General features: G+C 38.2%; 1 protein-coding gene across 1 annotated transcript in view; it reads right to left on the reverse strand.

Annotated features, from left to right (window-relative positions):
• Window positions 1-1,704: 1,704 nt before the first annotated feature.
• Window positions 1,705-18,489, reverse strand: part of SMC2 (structural maintenance of chromosomes 2) — a 34,578-nt gene continuing 17,793 nt past the window's right edge. The window contains exons 11-25 of the mRNA XM_087957590.1: window positions 18,196-18,355; window positions 17,412-17,529; window positions 17,072-17,210; window positions 16,088-16,207; window positions 15,130-15,334; window positions 13,737-13,872; window positions 12,262-12,386; window positions 11,733-11,926; window positions 9,111-9,254; window positions 8,364-8,558; window positions 6,746-6,946; window positions 5,438-5,554; window positions 4,650-4,810; window positions 3,753-3,900; window positions 1,705-2,399 (exon numbers count right to left, since the gene is read on the reverse strand). Coding sequence (XP_087813716.1) covers window positions 2,208-2,399; window positions 3,753-3,900; window positions 4,650-4,810; window positions 5,438-5,554; window positions 6,746-6,946; window positions 8,364-8,558; window positions 9,111-9,254; window positions 11,733-11,926; window positions 12,262-12,386; window positions 13,737-13,872; window positions 15,130-15,334; window positions 16,088-16,207; window positions 17,072-17,210; window positions 17,412-17,529; window positions 18,196-18,355 — 2,355 coding nt within the window. The 3' untranslated portion in view covers window positions 1,705-2,207. The remainder of the gene's footprint in view (window positions 2,400-3,752; window positions 3,901-4,649; window positions 4,811-5,437; window positions 5,555-6,745; window positions 6,947-8,363; window positions 8,559-9,110; window positions 9,255-11,732; window positions 11,927-12,261; window positions 12,387-13,736; window positions 13,873-15,129; window positions 15,335-16,087; window positions 16,208-17,071; window positions 17,211-17,411; window positions 17,530-18,195; window positions 18,356-18,489) is intronic.

The following is an 18,489-nucleotide window of genomic DNA, read 5'->3' on the forward strand; positions in this document are numbered from 1 at the left end:
TCCATAATGCTGGAAAATTTATTTCTGAAAGTTGCCCCAATGCAAATTAATATTACCATTGGGTGTAAAGAATTGGCTTTATATATTTTTTAAGTTGTTGTTTCGCACTCTAAAGAGTTATCTGTAATAACTTTTTAAAAGAAGCTGATGGGTTTGTCTCCATCCTCTCAAGGGAGGACCAGGGCAAGGCAGACAATGTAAAACTGAAACAATAATTTTATCCTTGAAACTTTTAATTAACTATTAATATAGTGGCTGCTATGAACAGAATTAGAGCTCGGTTTAATTCACCTAATAAAAGATTAAATGCATCATTACTCCAGGAAAATGTATCAGAATCCATAAATTCCTTAACACTCCCCCCATTATAGTCTAAAAACAATGTGCTGAACATGCCAACCAGTTTTAAACCAGCATGTTACACATATTTAAACCATGTATGTGTGTGTGTGTATGTATGTATATGTATATGTATGGTATTCAGCTTTGTTCGGGTATTTTCCCACATCATTATAGTTGTGTTTTTAAAGCTGTAGCAACGTTTCGGCAGAATCTCATCTGCCATCATCAGGCTTCTGTTAGTCTGTGAGTCAGACTTTCACAGCCGTTTCTGTTTTAAATTTGGGGCTAGCCTACTGCTGTGCCAGAATGGTTTTTTCTTCATCCTGATTGGTTGGGAGTCTTGGTCCCATAAACCAATAGACCAATAAACACAGACCAAGACTCCCAAACAATCAGGATGAAGAAAAAAACGTTCTAACACAGCATGAGGCTAGCACCAAATTTAAAACAGAAATGGCTGTGAAAGCCTGACACACAGACGAACACAATACATGAGCCTGATGATGGCAGATGAGATTCTGCCGAAACGTTGCTACAACTTTAAAAGCACAACTATGATGATGTGGGAAAATATCCGAATAAATACCATATGTGCGTGTGTGTGTGTGTATGTGTATATATACAGCACATGTATGTAAGTATGTATGTATATACATATATAGATACACAAACACACACACACACACACAGAGTTTAGTATCTAATTTTTGATTGAATAAACTTTAACACGAGTTATGCATATAAACTCAGCCAATATGAAATGTAGTATTTGCTACATTAGCCAAAGGTGATAAACTGTACCACCATTTAATACCAATTCCTGATAAATCATTAAGGCTACATAAAATTGAAGTTTTTTTTCTTCTTCAAAAGAGCGAGTCAAAGGAAAAGGTGGCTTGTTTTACAGGCACTGCCCACTCAAACTGTCCATATAAAGCTTAATATATGAGCAATTAAACATTTTAAGTCGAAATTGGGTATCTCCTGTTTTCTATTGGTGAGTTTGAGAGTGGATCAGACCCCCACCCCGGCACACAAAATGGCTGTGAGGATAATGACAGTCTGACATGAAACATGTTTCAAATGGAGTTGCAGCTCCTCAATCTCTTCCCAGCATGCAATGCACTTCTGCCTCACAACATTTATTCATTCGTACGGGCAAATATTACAGTTAAAGCAGCCTTCCCTTCTTCTTCAGCCATTTCCTGCTTTCCGAAAGGACCACTTTTATAATAGTTTGGGCCCTCCAGCTCTGAGACAATAACTAAAATGGCTTCAGGTAAGCCATTAAACCAGCTCGCTCATGCAGCAGTCCGAATTAAGTTCCTCTAGTAAATAAAGCTAAGGAAACCCAACAGCAAATAAAGGCAGTATCTGAGAGGCTTTATTACTAATACAAATATATGACAGATTTTGCTGCTATACAAAATCACACATTTAAATTTAAAATGAGCACAGAGCTCCAAGTCAGACAATTTTTACATGTTAGTACACGATTTTACAGTCTTCTGATTATGTACTATTTATTTTTATATGGTTGTGCACTCCTGGCTAGTAAGTAGTTTACTTAATGGAAACAGGTACATTTTATGGGTCTGATTTTCTTAAGCTTTTTTGTAATGAGAAAAAAAAAAATAGAAGAGATATTTACAAGTCTAAAATATTTCTGATCTAAACTAAGAAAAATAGCTGCACTTACGAATTAACCCTTCCATACCTCAAGCTTGTTGAGTGCAGAGAATTTTGGTGCTCTATAGAGATAATATATAGATATTGCTACGTTAACGAAGAGGCATTTCTATATTTTAATTGCATCCCATTTTCTCTTTAAAAATGTAGACGAACCACCAAGCTGCAAATATTTTTCAAACATCCATTAGTATTTTCGGTCTCTTTTCTTTCTTGTTTAACTTATCGGCTCTTTGTTGTGGAGCCCCATTATTTCCATTCTGAGCCTGTGTATATCGTGCCACAGTAGAAACACCATCCAAAAATTTGGTCTTGTACAACACATTTGCATTGTTGAACATACCATCCTTCAATGAAACTACAATAAACTAGAAGAAAGAACAGAAAAATCATGTTAAACTATTAAACTAGGCTTTCAGGTGAACCTAGCATTTTCTAACTAGATTTAAAGCAGATTTTAAAAAGTTAAAAATAACCATGTTATCAAAACGTTAATGAACAAATTTTATCCAGGCTGGGTATCATCATAGCATGTGAGAACAAGAAACATATATTTAAAATATTTGTGTTTATACTTACAGAGTTTGAAACACTCTTTAAAATGTTACCTTTTTGAGCCTCTGATTTAAAAAAAAGGGTTTTGAAATACAGTAGTTCACAACTCTGGAAGTATCCTAGGACTATGCAACAGGAGAGTTAGCTATCTTGGGCGGGGGAAGTCTCTTTAAAAAATATGTTGAGTTTTTTTATTTGGGATATTAGAAACAAAAATTTCAACTCTCCTGAAGTAAAACAGCCAGACTATAGGATGATAGTGAGAGAAAGTTACCTATACCTCTATGTACATTGTTAAAAAATGCATTAAAAAAGCAGAGTCAACAAAGTGTAACTTTATAGATGGCCCTCGCTTAATAATTTGTTCAGCAACTGAACTTGTGGTGACAATGAATAAGTGGTATTTACAAGGTTCTGACCATTGCAATGCCCTTGGCCCCCCAGCTTTCAAGTGATTGAGATCCAGATGCTCAGCAATTGGCAGATTTACAAGTCACACTTTTCCAGTCTTGTGATCACAATTTTCAAGCTTCCCTGCTGACTTTCCAATAAACAGAGACATTGTGGGAGCTGGCAAGAATTTAGAAATTATGATCACCTGGGGTCCTCACTTACCCCTGATGTCCTTGCTTAATGGTAGTTAGAACTGTTTCAAATTAAGCACAGTTCCCAGTGATTCCATGGACATATCCATGTAATCTTTACAACAATATGAAACTGGTTTGCTATTTCAGCACTTTTTTGACTCTGCAGCCTAGTCTACAAGGTTCGGATTTCCCGATGATCTCCAATTGAAGTTCTAATTAGATTTGACCCCATTAAACTCTGAGAAGCAAAAATACAATAAATTCAATGATCAACCAACAATATGACTTATGGCAACTAAAATGCAAATTATGTCTTTACACAAAATGGGATTCATTTTATTTGCTTTCGCCCATATATAAAGTGGCAGACCACCAGAGGCTGAGAATAGAAAAAAAGGCATTTGCTTTGTGTGAATGACAACCTAGGAGAATGAGGGATTCAATTCTCAAGCAAAGACATATGAGCCGTTTGCCTGTAAAGCAGAGAAAATTAATTCAGGAACAGATTTTCCCTATGGTAAATAGAGAAAGGAACAGTTTCAAAACTTAGCGCAGAAGATGCTTTTGGTAAATTATTACCTGAGAGTGTCTGAAATGGGTCCGAAGCATCTGCCCAATATTCTGAGTATGTGAAAGATCAAGGGCCGCATCCACTTCATCCAAGATATAAATGGGAGCAGGTTTGAAGAGAAGCATGGCCAAAATTAAGGACAAAGCTACAAGGGATCTAATTTTTTTTAAAAAAAAGAACCGTACAAAAAAAAAACCCATCAGAATGTTAACATAAAAGAAAATGCCTTGCTTTTTTTTTTAATCAGCATAATTTCTTGAAACAAAATTCTTGTAACAATTTTAAGAATAATTCTTTTTTCATTATATCTATCAAGCTGGGTTCTTGATAAGACTCTAATTTTTAAATTTCTCCTCTGAACTTTTTCTCCCTTCCCTCTTTGTATGCAGAATAAATTTTATTTCATTCTTAGTCTGAGTGTACAGTTTAATCCTGGTGACATTAGCAGTTTCTTTTCACTGTAACATAAAAGGTGTAGGAAACATGCCCAGAAAGTTACAGTGTATGAGGCACAGATTGAAGCTGGAATTCATGTTGCAAATAAATGTATATTCTTCCAGGAATAAATATTAGATTTAAAATATCTATCAAAACAGCATGTATCCACAGTGTAGCTAAAGACAGAAAATGTTCCATTTTATTTCTTTTAGTTCATTTACATGTCATTCAATCCTGAAGACCTTTAACCAATAATATATTATGGTTCAGGTACCCAGTATCTGTTTGGAAGTAATCCTCCTCCAAACACTTTCGTTCTTTCTTTTGATTTATGCATTTTATATTTGTTGCGCTCAAATTACCCATGATCTTTGCACGCTTTTGGAGAAATACTGGAAAAATTAAAAAGAAAACTTCAAGCCAAAATTGTCTTATTTTGTTAGCTCTTCAAAAAAAAAAGTACTCACCTTTGTCCTCCACTTAATTCAGTTAAATTCTCCTTCCAAGTGTTCCCCAGGGCAACTTTAAACTCCAAACCATCAAGGACTGTCTGCCCTTCAGGAGGTGACAGCATAGCATTGGCTCCTGGCAGAAGGGTGGAGAAAATGGATCCAAAGTCTTCATTTACCTAGAAAATTTAACATTCGTGTCATCAGAGAAATTAATTTGCATCCAATGAATATCATGGAATCTGCTGATTCAAAATTTTAGACCATTTTAGCTTACCAATATTATATGAATTGATTCTTGCTTCTCAAATATCCCTGGGCCTAAATATGCTCCAGGGAGTTCTTAAATTATTCCTCAAATTTGATTTATGTGTGTTTAAGAGGAGTTGAATCCACTAGCAGAGATGTTCAATTTGAGATCATGTGAATGATCCCTGCAGCCTTTCTAAAAATGGTGATGTCCCCTTATTAAATACTTGGAGAATAATTATTTTAACTGTACCTAGTTTTAACTAAAATGAAATCAAGTCTAAGTTTGGTCTTGTTCTCTCCAACTTTTTGGAATGCAATCCCAGGACACCAGCCACTTTGTATTCCTGCATTAGCAAGCATCATGTAATACAATTAAGAAAGTCAGTAGATGATGATCCTTTGTTCACACAATTTTGTTTTACTGGACCTATGGACATGGTAGGTGGGATGATAATTATCAGAGTGGTACATCCTAATTAATTCCTTAAAGGATGAAATAAGGTATGATCTTGAGTCTGTTGTAAAATCTTTGGATCGGAAGCATAGAGACTTACTTTTTTCCATGCAATATTTAAAGCTTCATTTTTCTTTTGGTCAAGCTCCACAATTGTTGCAAGAATTTTAGATTTATCATTCTCAACAATTCTCTTCTTCTTCATCAGGTCATTGTACTGTAGAAGAAAAGAGAATCAGGATTAGGCACAAAATAGACAAGCTAATGACGTGCAAGGAACTGTTTTTTGACTAATCTAGGAAACGATCTGTCAATCTTTCTTGATATCACTGTTACCTATTAGAGAAAACCAGTCTTTGTAAATGCCTATCAAGCTACCATTGATTGACCATTTGACATGAAATAAATTGTCATGTAATTAATCAATTTCATGTAATTCCATTAGGGCCCGGGGGGGGGGGGGGGGGGGGGGGGGGGGGGGGGGGGGGGGGGGGGGGGGGGGGGGGGGGGGGGGGGGGGGGGGGGGGGGGTAATGCCTGATTAGGGCAGCGGGGTGTCAAACTCAAGGCCCGAGCTGCTTAGATCTGGCTGCGGGGCTGCCCTGGAAATAGCTAAGGACTGGCCTGAGGTGCCTCTGCCAGTGAAAATGGAGCTCGGGAGGGCCACAGGCAGCCCTCCTGAGCTGTTTTTGTTGGCAGAGGGTTGCAGGAGGCCGTGGCAGCTGAAAACAGAGCTCGGGAGCCTGTTTTCGCTGGCAGAGTGCTCAGGCCACCACAGACACCCCAACACAAGTGGCTTTAAGCTGGCCATGCCCATCGTATCCCATCCATGCCTATCCCACCCCCCGCAAGGTCAAAATCCTGATGCAGCCCTCAACACTTCTACATTAGGGTATTCTGAGACCAGGCCTCTTAATGTTTTGAGCATCTAGTTGTTGCTGAATATTTAACAATTAGAATTGAGGTTTGTGTAGGCATTCACTGGGCATGATCAATGCCTACAATGAATTGCACATGCAAACACCACCTAAATCGCCAAATGAACAAAAAAGCATATTACTTCCACATTATTCTGAGCAACGCCAGAAATGATACACAAATCTTCTCCAGTGTGGTACCCTCTAGATCAGGGGTGTCCAACCTTGGCAACTTTAAGACTTGTGGACTTCAACTTCCAGAATTCCTCAGCCAGCTTTGCTGGCTGAGGAATTCTGGGAGTTGAAGTCCACAAGTCTTAAAGTTGCCAAGGTTGGACACCCTGCATAGATATTTCTAACTTCTACTGTATGCCATATAGGGATTGTGGAACTGGTTGCCCAGGTTTGGAGAACGTTAGATTGAGAAGACTCTTGTTTATGGTAGGTAGCCTGCAGGGCTAAGGGTGGGGAGTGAAATAAGAGCAACTCAACCCTTTCTTCAGCTTCCGAAAGCATATTCATGGCTCTCATGTTGACATTCCTGCCCAGTTTCTCTTTCTTCTCCTGCAGTTTCTGAAGCCTCTGACCAGCTTCTTTTGGATTATTGGTTTTGAAATCATAAGCCGTGTTTGGCTGGCCAAAGAGATGCTTCTCTGAAGATATCCATTCATAGTCTGTAAGCATCTTAGCAACCTGCCAATACACACAAAGGAACAAGCAGGGAGCATTTATAAATGTAAATCAATGCACAAATCAGCTGCTGTGTTATCAGCATGGAAACCTCTAGACCAGGGGTGTCCAACCTTTCACCTTCCCTGGGCCACATTAGAAGATGAAAATTTGGTTTGGGCCGCACATATAATAAATTATTATAAAATAATTATATTATAAAATTATATAATAAATTATAAATTATTTTTATTATTTATTATTAATTATTTATTAAAAATTATTTATTTTTTATTAATTTTCCGCCAAATTTTGCGGGGGCGGCGGGGCAGAAGCAGCAACGGCGGCGCCCTCCTTTTCTGTTGCTGCTTGGCGTGGCGCTCGTCTCGCCCGCCTCGCGCCTGCCTCTCCTCCTCCTCCTCGCTGGCTCTTGCCAGAAGGTTGGGGTGGGCACTGGGCCGCATTACGAGGCGACCTGGGCCGCATGCGGCCCGTGGGCCGCGGGTTGGACAAGCCTGCTCTAGACTGCACGGTAGGGCACACTAGTCAAGGCTTCAAAACTCATATACCATTTCTGCGGCAAATTTCTGGGGAACTGAAATAATTAAAAAGAAACTGGATGTTGCTATTTCTTTCTCCATTTCCCCGTTTTAAAGAAAATATCTTTCTGCATCATGCTAATATGAGCTATATGAATTGTGACATAAAACCAGATAGTCTTTGTTGGATGTCCCATGTGCCCAACACTGTATGCTCCTGAATGTAGGAAAAATGTGTGAATTAGGGGTTTAAAAGTACGCCCTTCTGGCCTTGAAATGGGCCATTCTGAATGTTACCAAATCAGCCAGGAGCTCAGATATTGAGACCTCTTGAAACAGCCAATTTTGATGTTAAGAATGCCCCATGTAGTATTTTGTGCACACCTAGGCAACAGCATCTTTCCATGGTAAATAAAGATACAATTCCTCAGACTCGGTTTAGAATTTTATCTGCTTCCATAAATACAGTGTTCACTGATTTGGCTACACAATTACAGATGTTTCCCAGTCAGATAACAACATGAAGGTACAAACTATTTTAAGTCAAGAAATACACTTTGGTGGTTGAGGTCCATACAAGGAAGTCCAATTTGGAGTGGGAGGTGGCCCTGCATTTAAATCTAACTATAACAAAATTGAATACAATTGATATAAAATTTCTCATGTATTTAAACAAATAGTCCCTTCAGTCATAATTAAAAATTGCACCATAATATGGTAGCAACTGTTGGAAGACTTTTAGTGGCCAAAGCCAAGATTGTGAGTAACTGCAAGTTGTGTACCTCGTTTTATAGTTTGGAGATATACTTTGAGATATTTGAGGGACAAGTTTTTATTGACATGAAATATTAACATTACAAACTGTAATTGTTGCCAGGGAAATAGATGTAATATTAACTTACTTTTGCTGACACGTCCAAAGCTTCTCGCTTGTGTTTACTGATGTTATGTTCTAGCTCTTTAATTTTAAGCTGTGATTCATTATTCTGCTCTTTATATTTGACGGCCTCCGCACATTTGCCTTTAATTGCTTTATCTTGAGCTAGCACCATCGCTTTTTGCTTTGCCAGTTCTTCTTGAGCTTTCCTCACAGATTCCTGAAGAAGAGATATAACAGAAAGCTCCCCAGTCACACTACCACCAAACTGAAGGATAGATCAATTTTTTTCATTTTTAAGTTTAAATCAAAAAGACTGCAAGAAATTGAATTAGCTAGTTGGAGGTTCTGTGGTAGGCCCATTTAGAGGACAAGACCTGGAGCTCTAGTTATAAACTTAGCGCTGTATACGAAATATAGACCAATTTCTAATAACTACAGTAAGATTTGCCGGCAAGATACTTGAGGCAAAATGAGTTGTTCACCATGAAAGACCGGAAGCATTTAATATTCTAAAAGCTCCAAAAACATAGTTGTGTATACGAGGTAAGGCATATTTGGTTAAGAGCCAGTTTGGTCTACTGGTTAAGGCATCAGGAGATATGAATTCTAGTCCCGCCTCAGGCATGAAAACTGACTGAGTGACCTTGGGCCAGTCACCCTCTCTCAGCCCAACCCACCTCACAGGGTTGTGAGTTGTGATAAAGTTAAGATCAAAATAAATAAATAAATAAACCCAGTATTTATTTTAGTAATTCCGAATAAGACTAACCTTATTTTTTGCTACCTCAGCTGATATGGTCTCAATTTGTTCTTGGAATGATTTAATAGCTTCGTTCACAGCCTCTATCTGTTGGTCATAGGAGGCTGCTTCCTGTTTTAGTTCTTGGAGTTCCAAAACAAGTGCTTCAACCTCCTAAAAATATATGCAGATATTAACAATATAATCTTATTCATACTTACATCAGAGTGAGTACAACAGGATCCATTTGTATTAGCATTTAAAGGTTTGAGCTGCATAAATATTTATTCAAACTAATTGTATGGTGTGGTATAAATTTGGATCTCAGGGAGGAATTACATTTCGTTATAATAACGCAGGACTTTACTTGTAGTTTCAGTTTCTTGTTCCGTTAGCTAAGAAGAAATTTTCATATCTCATATCAAGACCATGTCACAAACAAGGAAATTCTACAAAAGAGTAATTCCAAAAGACTCTCTGAGATAGTGGCAGAATGAAGAATGCACTTTGCTGGACATGTGCTCTGCATGAGTGAGTAACTTTCAGCAAAGATCGCCATCAATTGGATACCATCAGATGGTTGGAGAAAAAAAGGAAGGACAAAGAAAATCTGGCACCGAATATTTCAGGAAGATCTGAAAAACATCAGCCTTAAATTGAAGGATGCAGAGGCTGTAACTGAAAACTGTGGAGTATGCTTATAAATCAATGTGCTTATCACAGATCATCATCATCACCACAACAGTAATGCAAAAATTGCATTTGTATATCTAATTCCTTAAAAGAAATGCAAACCTTCATTTTAAGATATTTTTTTTCCTTATGTGATGTATAAATCCATTGTTTGTCAGCCTTAAGCTCAGATTGTAGATAATGTACAAGCTACAACAAGCTGATACCATCAAAGAATCCCAAAGAAGCTTCTAAGATATCTCAAGCTTCCCTTGGCCACTAATAACCAGTTCAAAACAAGACAAGACAAGACAAGACAAGACAAGACAGTTTCCTAAATTCTGCTTTACACAGAAACCCAACTCATACATAGGTGTGCATCCTAGCACTCCTCCAAGTGAATTCAGAGTATCAAGATTAATTTTGGGAATATCACAGATTTGGTTCATAAATTATCACTTCTGCAGTTCAGATGGTTCCCCACTGATTTTCTTTATCAGTTATAAAATCTGTTGTGTTTGAGCTGAACAAGGTAGAACGATCAAAATTATACATTAATTATCATTAATTCAAGGGCAAACTATTATTTAGAACTTTCTGTTTTCTGTTTAGCCTAATGCTATGAGAGGAACATAATTTTCCTTTCAAGGGAAAAAAATACTGTATGCATATTTTTTTAAAAAGCAGATATACAATAGCAAATTCAGACATTGCAAAAAGATTTGTCATAACGTGAATGAATCCCGACAAGATATGTGCTCACGGGCCTTTCCTTCTGCCCTACCCACTCTTTCAGAATGGCTGCAACAAGGGGCTAGAAGAAATCTCATCTATGATTTTTATTAAGAAGTGTAAGGTGCTCTCTCATTCCAGGGTCCCCAACACCCAATCAGATGCAGAATTGATGTCTATCCAAGGCAGGAAAGAGAGAAGCACGAATGAATGTAAGGTTTAAAGAATAAGGGTTAGGATTCAAGAGCAAATCTTAACAAATCCCATCCAAAATGTGAAGTGAGACTCGGGGAAAATTTTGTAAGGAAACGGGCCAGATTCTGAATATATCCAAAGTAAAATAAACTACTTTTCTTTTGCTAGGACAGATATAGAGTCAGTTTGGTGTAGTGATTAAGGCACCAAACTACAAAGTTCTAGCCCTGCCTTAGGCACAAAATCAAGTGCATGACTTGGGCTCATCCTTCCCTTTCAGCCCGAGGGAGGAGGCAAAACACTTCTGAAATGAAAACGGCAGTGGATTGCATTAGATTTTCCCCTCTTACATCCACAGCTACCTGGGAAAGATTCACTCTTTCCTTTATTCAGAACAATGTTGTATTTTTCCCTAGGAAGATTCAAAGAACAAAACATTCTCCCTAGCTACTTAATTTCTCCCTAGCTACTTAATCTCAAGGGGAAACATCTGACATAGGCAGAGGGGATCAAGTCACAACCCAACGATGGAGCAGCTTCTAATCCAATAGGGTTCTCTGCAGCTTACATTGTATATAATGACAACTACTGATAGGTGTTAGCATTGCAACTTAGTTTTAATAGGGGTAAAATGGAAGGGAGAGGGGAAGGATGAGAATGCTGGAGGCTAAGATGTCAGACTAATACCTTAATATTTACCTAATCTTTGGCTGTTATATTATAGAACAATTGATCAGTGGAATGACTTGCCTTCAGCAGTTGTAGGTGCTCCATCACCGGAAGAGATTAGACAGTCATTTGTCTGAAAAAGTATAGGGTCTGAAATGCTTGAGCAGAGAGCTGGACTAAAAGATGTCCAAGGTCCCTTCCAATTCTGTTATAATTCAAGAGATGACACAAAGTACCAAGCAGATCTGCTCTGCCTTCAGCATACATTCTTTCAGAAACTTGAACACAGATAGACAATTTTTTAAAAAAAAGGAATCTATTTATCGGTTGACTCTACTTCTTTTCTAGGCTGGCCTTATAGTGGCACTGCTATCAACTGTTTACCTGTTCCTTTTCCTTCATCTTCTTAGTGGAAGCATCGGCCTTTTTCTTGGCCCCATTTAGTTTTTGCTGGGCATTCTTCAGTTCTTTCTCCCTTTCCGCTTCAGCGTTTTTCATTTTATTTTCCAGCACTTTCAGTTTTTCCTCAGCCTTTTTTTGTACTTCTTTTGTTTTATTTAGCGTCTCCTCACTTTCCTCTAAAAACAAAGAGAGCTTTGATTGTAGCTTTTAAACAGAAGAGTTATACAGCAGAAAGCAAAATATCCCTTTACGAAATTTAGGAAAAAAATAAATATTACTATTCTGTCTAAAATAATAAGCCAATGTCTTCATTAATACTTTAAAATAATTTTAATTATGACTTTTTTCCCATTTTGGGCTTGCGATACTTAAATTCTATTTAGATTATTTTATTCGCTTAAAATGTTTGAAGTATTTGGTTCAAAGCCAACTTTTCTTCCTCAGCAATATCTATAGGTTGAAATTCAAGACAGTAACGGTTTTATAGTATTTATAACTCTTTTCTTCTCACCAATGGTTTTTTTCAGAGTATCCAGTTCTTCCTGATGCTTGTGATAAGTGCTTTGTTGTAACTTGGTTTGTAAGAGGTCAGCTTCTTCAGACTTCATTTCCCATTGTTGTTTCAGTTGATGATACCTTAACAGATGTAATAATTTAAAAACATGTTTCTATTCCACTAACAAAGCTTTTATACATTTAAAAACCGGTCCATGTTATTTTTTGATTATGAACATCGCGTTCCAAAATCATGTACAGCATGCTTTAATTTTTTCAGATTTATAATCAAGAAGATACGTAATAATTTGATAGGGGTGCATGTGGTTCTGTTAGCTTTCAAAAGCAAAACTTTTATAGGTAGTCCTCACTTCATGACTATTTGTTTAATGACTATTCAGAGTTACAGCACTCAACGAATTAGTTATGGCCAATCCTTGAAATTACAGCCATAGCAGTGACCCAGGAATCACATCATCAAAATTAGATGTTTAGCAGCCCATTTACGTTTGAGTGTTATGAACTGACATAAACGTATTTAATAAAGTTAACAACCTTGATAGAAAAGCAGGCTCGTAATCCTGCACTTTTGATTGGTCCGTGGATAGCGAGCTGGGATTGGTCCTTACGGGGCAACCTGATTGGCTATTAGCGGAACGTCTCTCATTGGGTACAATTTAAACGTTTCAACGTAAGTCATTGGGTAATGGGACAGCAGCCAGCCCTATAAAAGAGCTGTTGCTGCCCAGGGTTTTTGCTCTGTTCCTGGTCGTTAATAAAGAGTTGAAGTTCACTGTTCACAGCCTCGTCTCCGTTCCTTGCGCCCATGCTCAGAACTTAACAGAGTGCAGGAGACATTTCAACAATCCCCACCCATTTCCCCCCATATCTGACCATCTGACCATCCTGTGCTCTGCTGCCACCCCCAGCTGGCCTTCACCATCATCTTTCTCCTGCTGATGCTGGCCCTTTGCAAGGCCATCTACTGCATTACAAGAGGCCTCATGAGACCTTGCCTTGGCCAGGCACACTTCATCAACAGTAGGAGGAAGAAGGCAGTGAAGGTCAGCTGGGGCCACCACCGAGTGGCAGAGGCAGAGGTGAGGGGCAGCCAAAAGGGCGAAGATGGGGGTGAAATGGGGGAGTTGAAACAGAGACCAATATGGAAAGGCAGGAGAAGCACGGGATCCTTGCCTAACAATAGTGCAGTCTTCACCTAACAACTACCAAAACTGATGTTGCTAAGCAGGGCAGGTTGTGGAACGTTTAGCTTAACGACTGTACCACTTAGCAAATGGAAATTTTGGTCCCAATAAGAGTTGTAACCTGAGGACTACCTATATCTGAAATTTGAAGTTTAATCTTTTTACAGATTTTCATCTAGAGGAGATCCACTGTTTTCAAGTATTAATTTATAAAAACCAATCGTACTGAACTAACTTCCTTCCTATTCCCAGAATTTCTGGATAAAATAAATTGGTCAGTGCGTACTTTTCAAGAGTCACCTGTAGACTTGCTAACTCTTTCCCTGTTGTCTGTAGTTCAGCCTCTTTTGCTTTCAATTCGTCTTGTGCTTCTTTCATTTCTTGAAGTTGGGACAAAACTGAAGCCGCCTGAGACCGTGCACCTGGTTTACGAAAGACAGAGTTGCATGCATGAAAACTAGTTCAAATATGAGTGGCAGTATTGCTTATTTGTTTAAATCTCGGCACATAAATCCTTTGGATTCCAGACAAATGTCATAATATTGAACCTGTGATAACCGGGCTACATAAATTCCTATAGCAGCTGACTGTAATGATACATACAGGAAGGTATTGGTGGATTATAAAGATCCTAGAACGATCTATCCAAGAGCCTGTAGAGATTCTCAGCCATCCAGATCATGGTTGTCCCAAAGGTGTTTTTTCAGGAGGCAATTGGACTTTCTTGTTTTTCCTCTTGAAGATGTTTTGCTTCTCATCCAAAAATCTTTTTCAGCATTGACAGGATAGTGGGGAATGGGAGCATTTATATTCCTTGCAAACAGCTGGCAATTTGCATCCTTTTGGAGCAGGGGTGTCCAACTCAATTTCCTTGAGGGCCGCATCAGGGTTGCGTTTGACCTCAGGGGGCCAGGGCAGGCGTGGCCAGGGTGGGCGTGGCCAGCTCATCACTCAAGGCTCCGTTTTCAGCCGCCTGGCCTTCCTAAGCTCCGTTTTCACTGGCAGAGAGCTTTAGGATCCTGTTGCGGCTGAAAATGGAGCCTGGGAGGGATGTGCACGGCCCTCCTGAGCTCCGTTTTCGCTGGCAGAGGCACCGTGGGTCGGTCCTTCCCTGTTTCCTGGGCGGGCCCATGGACCAGATCTAAACACACGTTTTAGAGGGTCGCTGAAGTACTTTGAGGTTTCGTTGTGTCCTCAGGATGACCTGAGTAGTGCTTCTGGTTCCTGTAGTCTGCAGTTTTATCTCTGAAATCCATTCCTACTCCCATACCATTCAAAGGGCGTTCATCCCAAATTGTATAGCTAAAAGTCTGTAGAGATAAACCTCCAAGTACTTTACTGCTCTCTAAAAGGATGCAAATTACTAGCCGTCTGAAAGGGGAATATAAATCCTTCCATTGCCCACTATCCTATCAGAGCTGAAGAAGATGAGAAGTGAAATGTCTTCAAAAGAAAAAACAACAAAATCCAGTTGCCTCCCGAAAAAGCACCTTTGGGATGACCAAGACTCTCACCCTGTAGTGTAATAGGTTGGTTTACACAGGTGAATTTACAAAGTGTAGGTTTTGGACAAGCAGATAAATGCACTTCAGTAAAAGAAAAGTCTCGATATTTTCCTTAAATATAACAGAGACATGTCAAAAGGGTATTGTAGGAAAGAATAGAAAATTAGCCAGTACCTCCACTCAGTGTGCCCTGAGGATCAAACGTGTCTCCACCCAGAGTGACTGTTTTTGTCATTATCCTTTTGTCAAAGGTGACTCTCTTGGCATTATCCATGTTATCACAAACTAAGGCCTGCCCAAAGACATACTCCATTGCCTTTTGGATTTCAGAATCGTAGCCCACCAGACTAAGGGCCAGATTAACATTGTCATCACCAACCTAGAATAAAAGGAGAAAGGGCAAACTTCAGGAAAAGAAGGCTTGACTCAGGATTTATTTTTCCAAAATTCTATGATACAAGAAAATTGTATGGAGATTTGTTTTCAGCTTACGGTCATTATATCATAGCCTACTGCTGGTCAGACAGAAACTACTTAAAACGTAGACCAGACTGAATCCTGGTATGGTAATTAGATATATACAAAACACAGCACTGAAATTTGACGTCTAGGAAATCTGTTTGCCTGCTTGAATGCTCCATATTCAGAATCTTGCAAACCATTTTCTCTTCTGGAATTTATTTGTGGAAAATTACAATGTCTTTGCAACAAATGGATGGCAATATTCCAGGAGAAAAATGAAAAGTTCCCTCCCTAGAATAATGCATTTGGGCTGAGTGGTAACTGTAACGCCCATCATTCAATACTGGTTGTGAATTCTGGAAGCTGTGATCTCCACGCATCTGGGGGAACACTATTTGGAAAGGGTTAGTGAACCCCATATATTTTAATCGGAAAGCTATTGTTGCTAAAACAATCATTCTGAAATGGAGAGATTTAATTTAATATTATTAAAATTAAAAAAAAAAACTTTGATGGAGATATGTATTTAAAAAAATAAAGAACAAGAAAATACATGTTAAAAATAATTGTCTGGTTCATAACAATGTGTGGAAAGCTGAGAAAGAGAATAAAGAAAAAAAAATATCTCAGTATAGAAATATGTTCAAAACCCCTACAAAAGAAAACATACCAAGTTTTTGGCCACTTTGATAGTTTCTTTTCCAATACATCTTGATGAAATTTTATTCAGTGGAATAATAGTATATCGACGCTTCAGTTCTCCTTTTTCTAACAGCTTTTTCCCAGTAACCTAACAGAGAAGTAAAAAACAATGCTCACATATTTGCTAACCCATTTTACCTGCAGCTACTACTAAATTTATTACAGTGATAAAAATATATAGTGTTAAAACATGTATTTAAATTTTTTTTAGGATTCATCTGATTTATCATTCATCGCTATATTATGTACATTGTACAGGTAGTCCTCAACTTACAATTTGGCCCAAAATTTCTGTTGCTAAGCAAATCAGTTAAGTGAATTTTGTCCTATTTTACAACCTTTTCTTGTCACAGCTGTTAAGGGAATCAATGCAGTTGTAAAGTTAATAATGTGGGTTGTTAAGTGAATCTGGCTTCCCCTTTGACTTGGTTTGATGGAAGGTCTCAAAAAGCGATCACGTGACTCTGGGACACTTCAACCATAAATATGAGTCAGTTGCCAAGCATCTGAATTTTGATCACATGACCATGGAGGATGCTGCAACCATCTTAAATGTGAAAAACGACCATCAGTCACTTTTTTTAGGGCCGTTGTAACTTTGAATGGTCACTAAGTGAACTGTTGTAAGTTGAGGATTATCTGTATATTTTTCACATGCACAAACTCTGTCTACCCACATAAACACTATACACATGTTATTATAGTTTGAAAGGTCATCTTAAACATTACAAACATAATACAATTGAGAAATTAGGACCATTTTATGCATTACTTTTTTAATTTATCAGAATTATTATGTGCTTAAGCAATTATAAATATATCATTCATATACACTCATGAATACGAGTCTAGATTCTATTTGCTATTAAATTTACGTTTGGTTTGCTGCTAAACAACTGAGGAAAAAAAAAACCAGAAGTGATATGTTTAATAAAATCTTTGAGAAACGCACCTCAGTGTCCACCACAACATTATAAAGTCGACCACCAGCCACTACTTCTAGTGCTGTTGCTGTAGAAACATCTTTCACAGTAATCAAAGATGCAACCAGCCCTTTCACACGATCTGGATTCCAGCTTGTTTCTGGATTTCTTGAAATCAATGAAGAAATTGTTTTGTCAGAATGTATTAATGCTTTTATATTACATATATTTTGTTGATACTGAACAATATTGTGAAATCTCTAGCCAAAGACAAGGTTTCTTCCCAATTTCCAAGTTCCACTATAAAACATTTTAACATAATTCTTGTCTGGGGACAAGGAGATACAACTTAACGTTCTGTAGCTTCACCTGTATTCAAAGCGTAGATTGGGGAACCTGGCCAGGAAAGTTTCATAGGATTCCCTCAAACGATTTACCACACGGGATAACTCCTTTTGCTTTTCTAAAAGACGCTCTTCTTTTTTATCTGAAACAGCCAATGAATAAATAACATTATCCAGACTATTTATTTCTAAGGTTTCAGAAGTAGCTGATTAGACAGAAACTTAATAACCTGATATAGAAGCTACCTTAATAGGCAAAAAAATGGGCAAAATGGGCAACATCTGTAACTAACTTATCACATATTCCAGCTCATATTTGCAATATCGCACACCTATGTATAGGTAGTCCTCGACTTACAACAATTCGTTTAGGGACAGTTCCAAGTCACAACGGAATTGAAAAATGTGACTTATTGCAGCATCCACAGGGTCACCTGATCAAAATTTGGTTGCTTGGCAACTGGTTCGTATTTATGACCATTGCAGTGTCCTGGGGATCAGGTGATCCCCTTTTGTGATCTTCTGACAAGCAAAAGCAATGGGGAAGCCAGATTCCCTTAACAGCTCTGGCAAGAAAGATCGTGAAATAGGGCAAAACTCACTTAACAAATGTCTCGCCTAACAAGAGAAATCTGGGGCTCAATTGTGGTTGTAATTCGAGGACTACCCCCACTACTTGTTAGTGCAGGATATGTTCAAATTGAGCCTGGAATTATGGTCCTCCAAGTAAGCAGCAACTCATCTTGAATCTCCATCTGTGTGTACAATATGTAAATCAAAACCCCCTCCGTTCGAGACAGCAAACAAACCTTCATAGTTGAGTTTCTTCATTTCGTGTTCAAGTTTCTCTTTCTGTTTTTTGGCGGCTTCAAAGGATTCTTGATCTTTCTTGTAGCCCCCATCCATTTTTTTTACTTCGCTCTGTTTAGTCTTCAGCTCTTGCTGCGCGTGTTTCAGTTTCATCTGAGCCTTTAAAAAAAAAAATATGAAATGTTTAGCTACGATTCAAATCTTTTATTTTGGAATGAAGTTAACTTTCCTAGAGAAACAGTCATTTAAAAAAAAAGTAAGCATCGTGAATCTTCTGACTTCAGGCACCAAGC

The sequence above is a fragment of the Notechis scutatus genome, chromosome 2 (genome assembly GCF_049901735.1).
Source record: "Notechis scutatus isolate UNSWTSFEM ecotype Mainland chromosome 2, rNotScu1.2, whole genome shotgun sequence".
Classification (NCBI taxonomy): Eukaryota; Metazoa; Chordata; class Lepidosauria; order Squamata; family Elapidae; genus Notechis; species Notechis scutatus.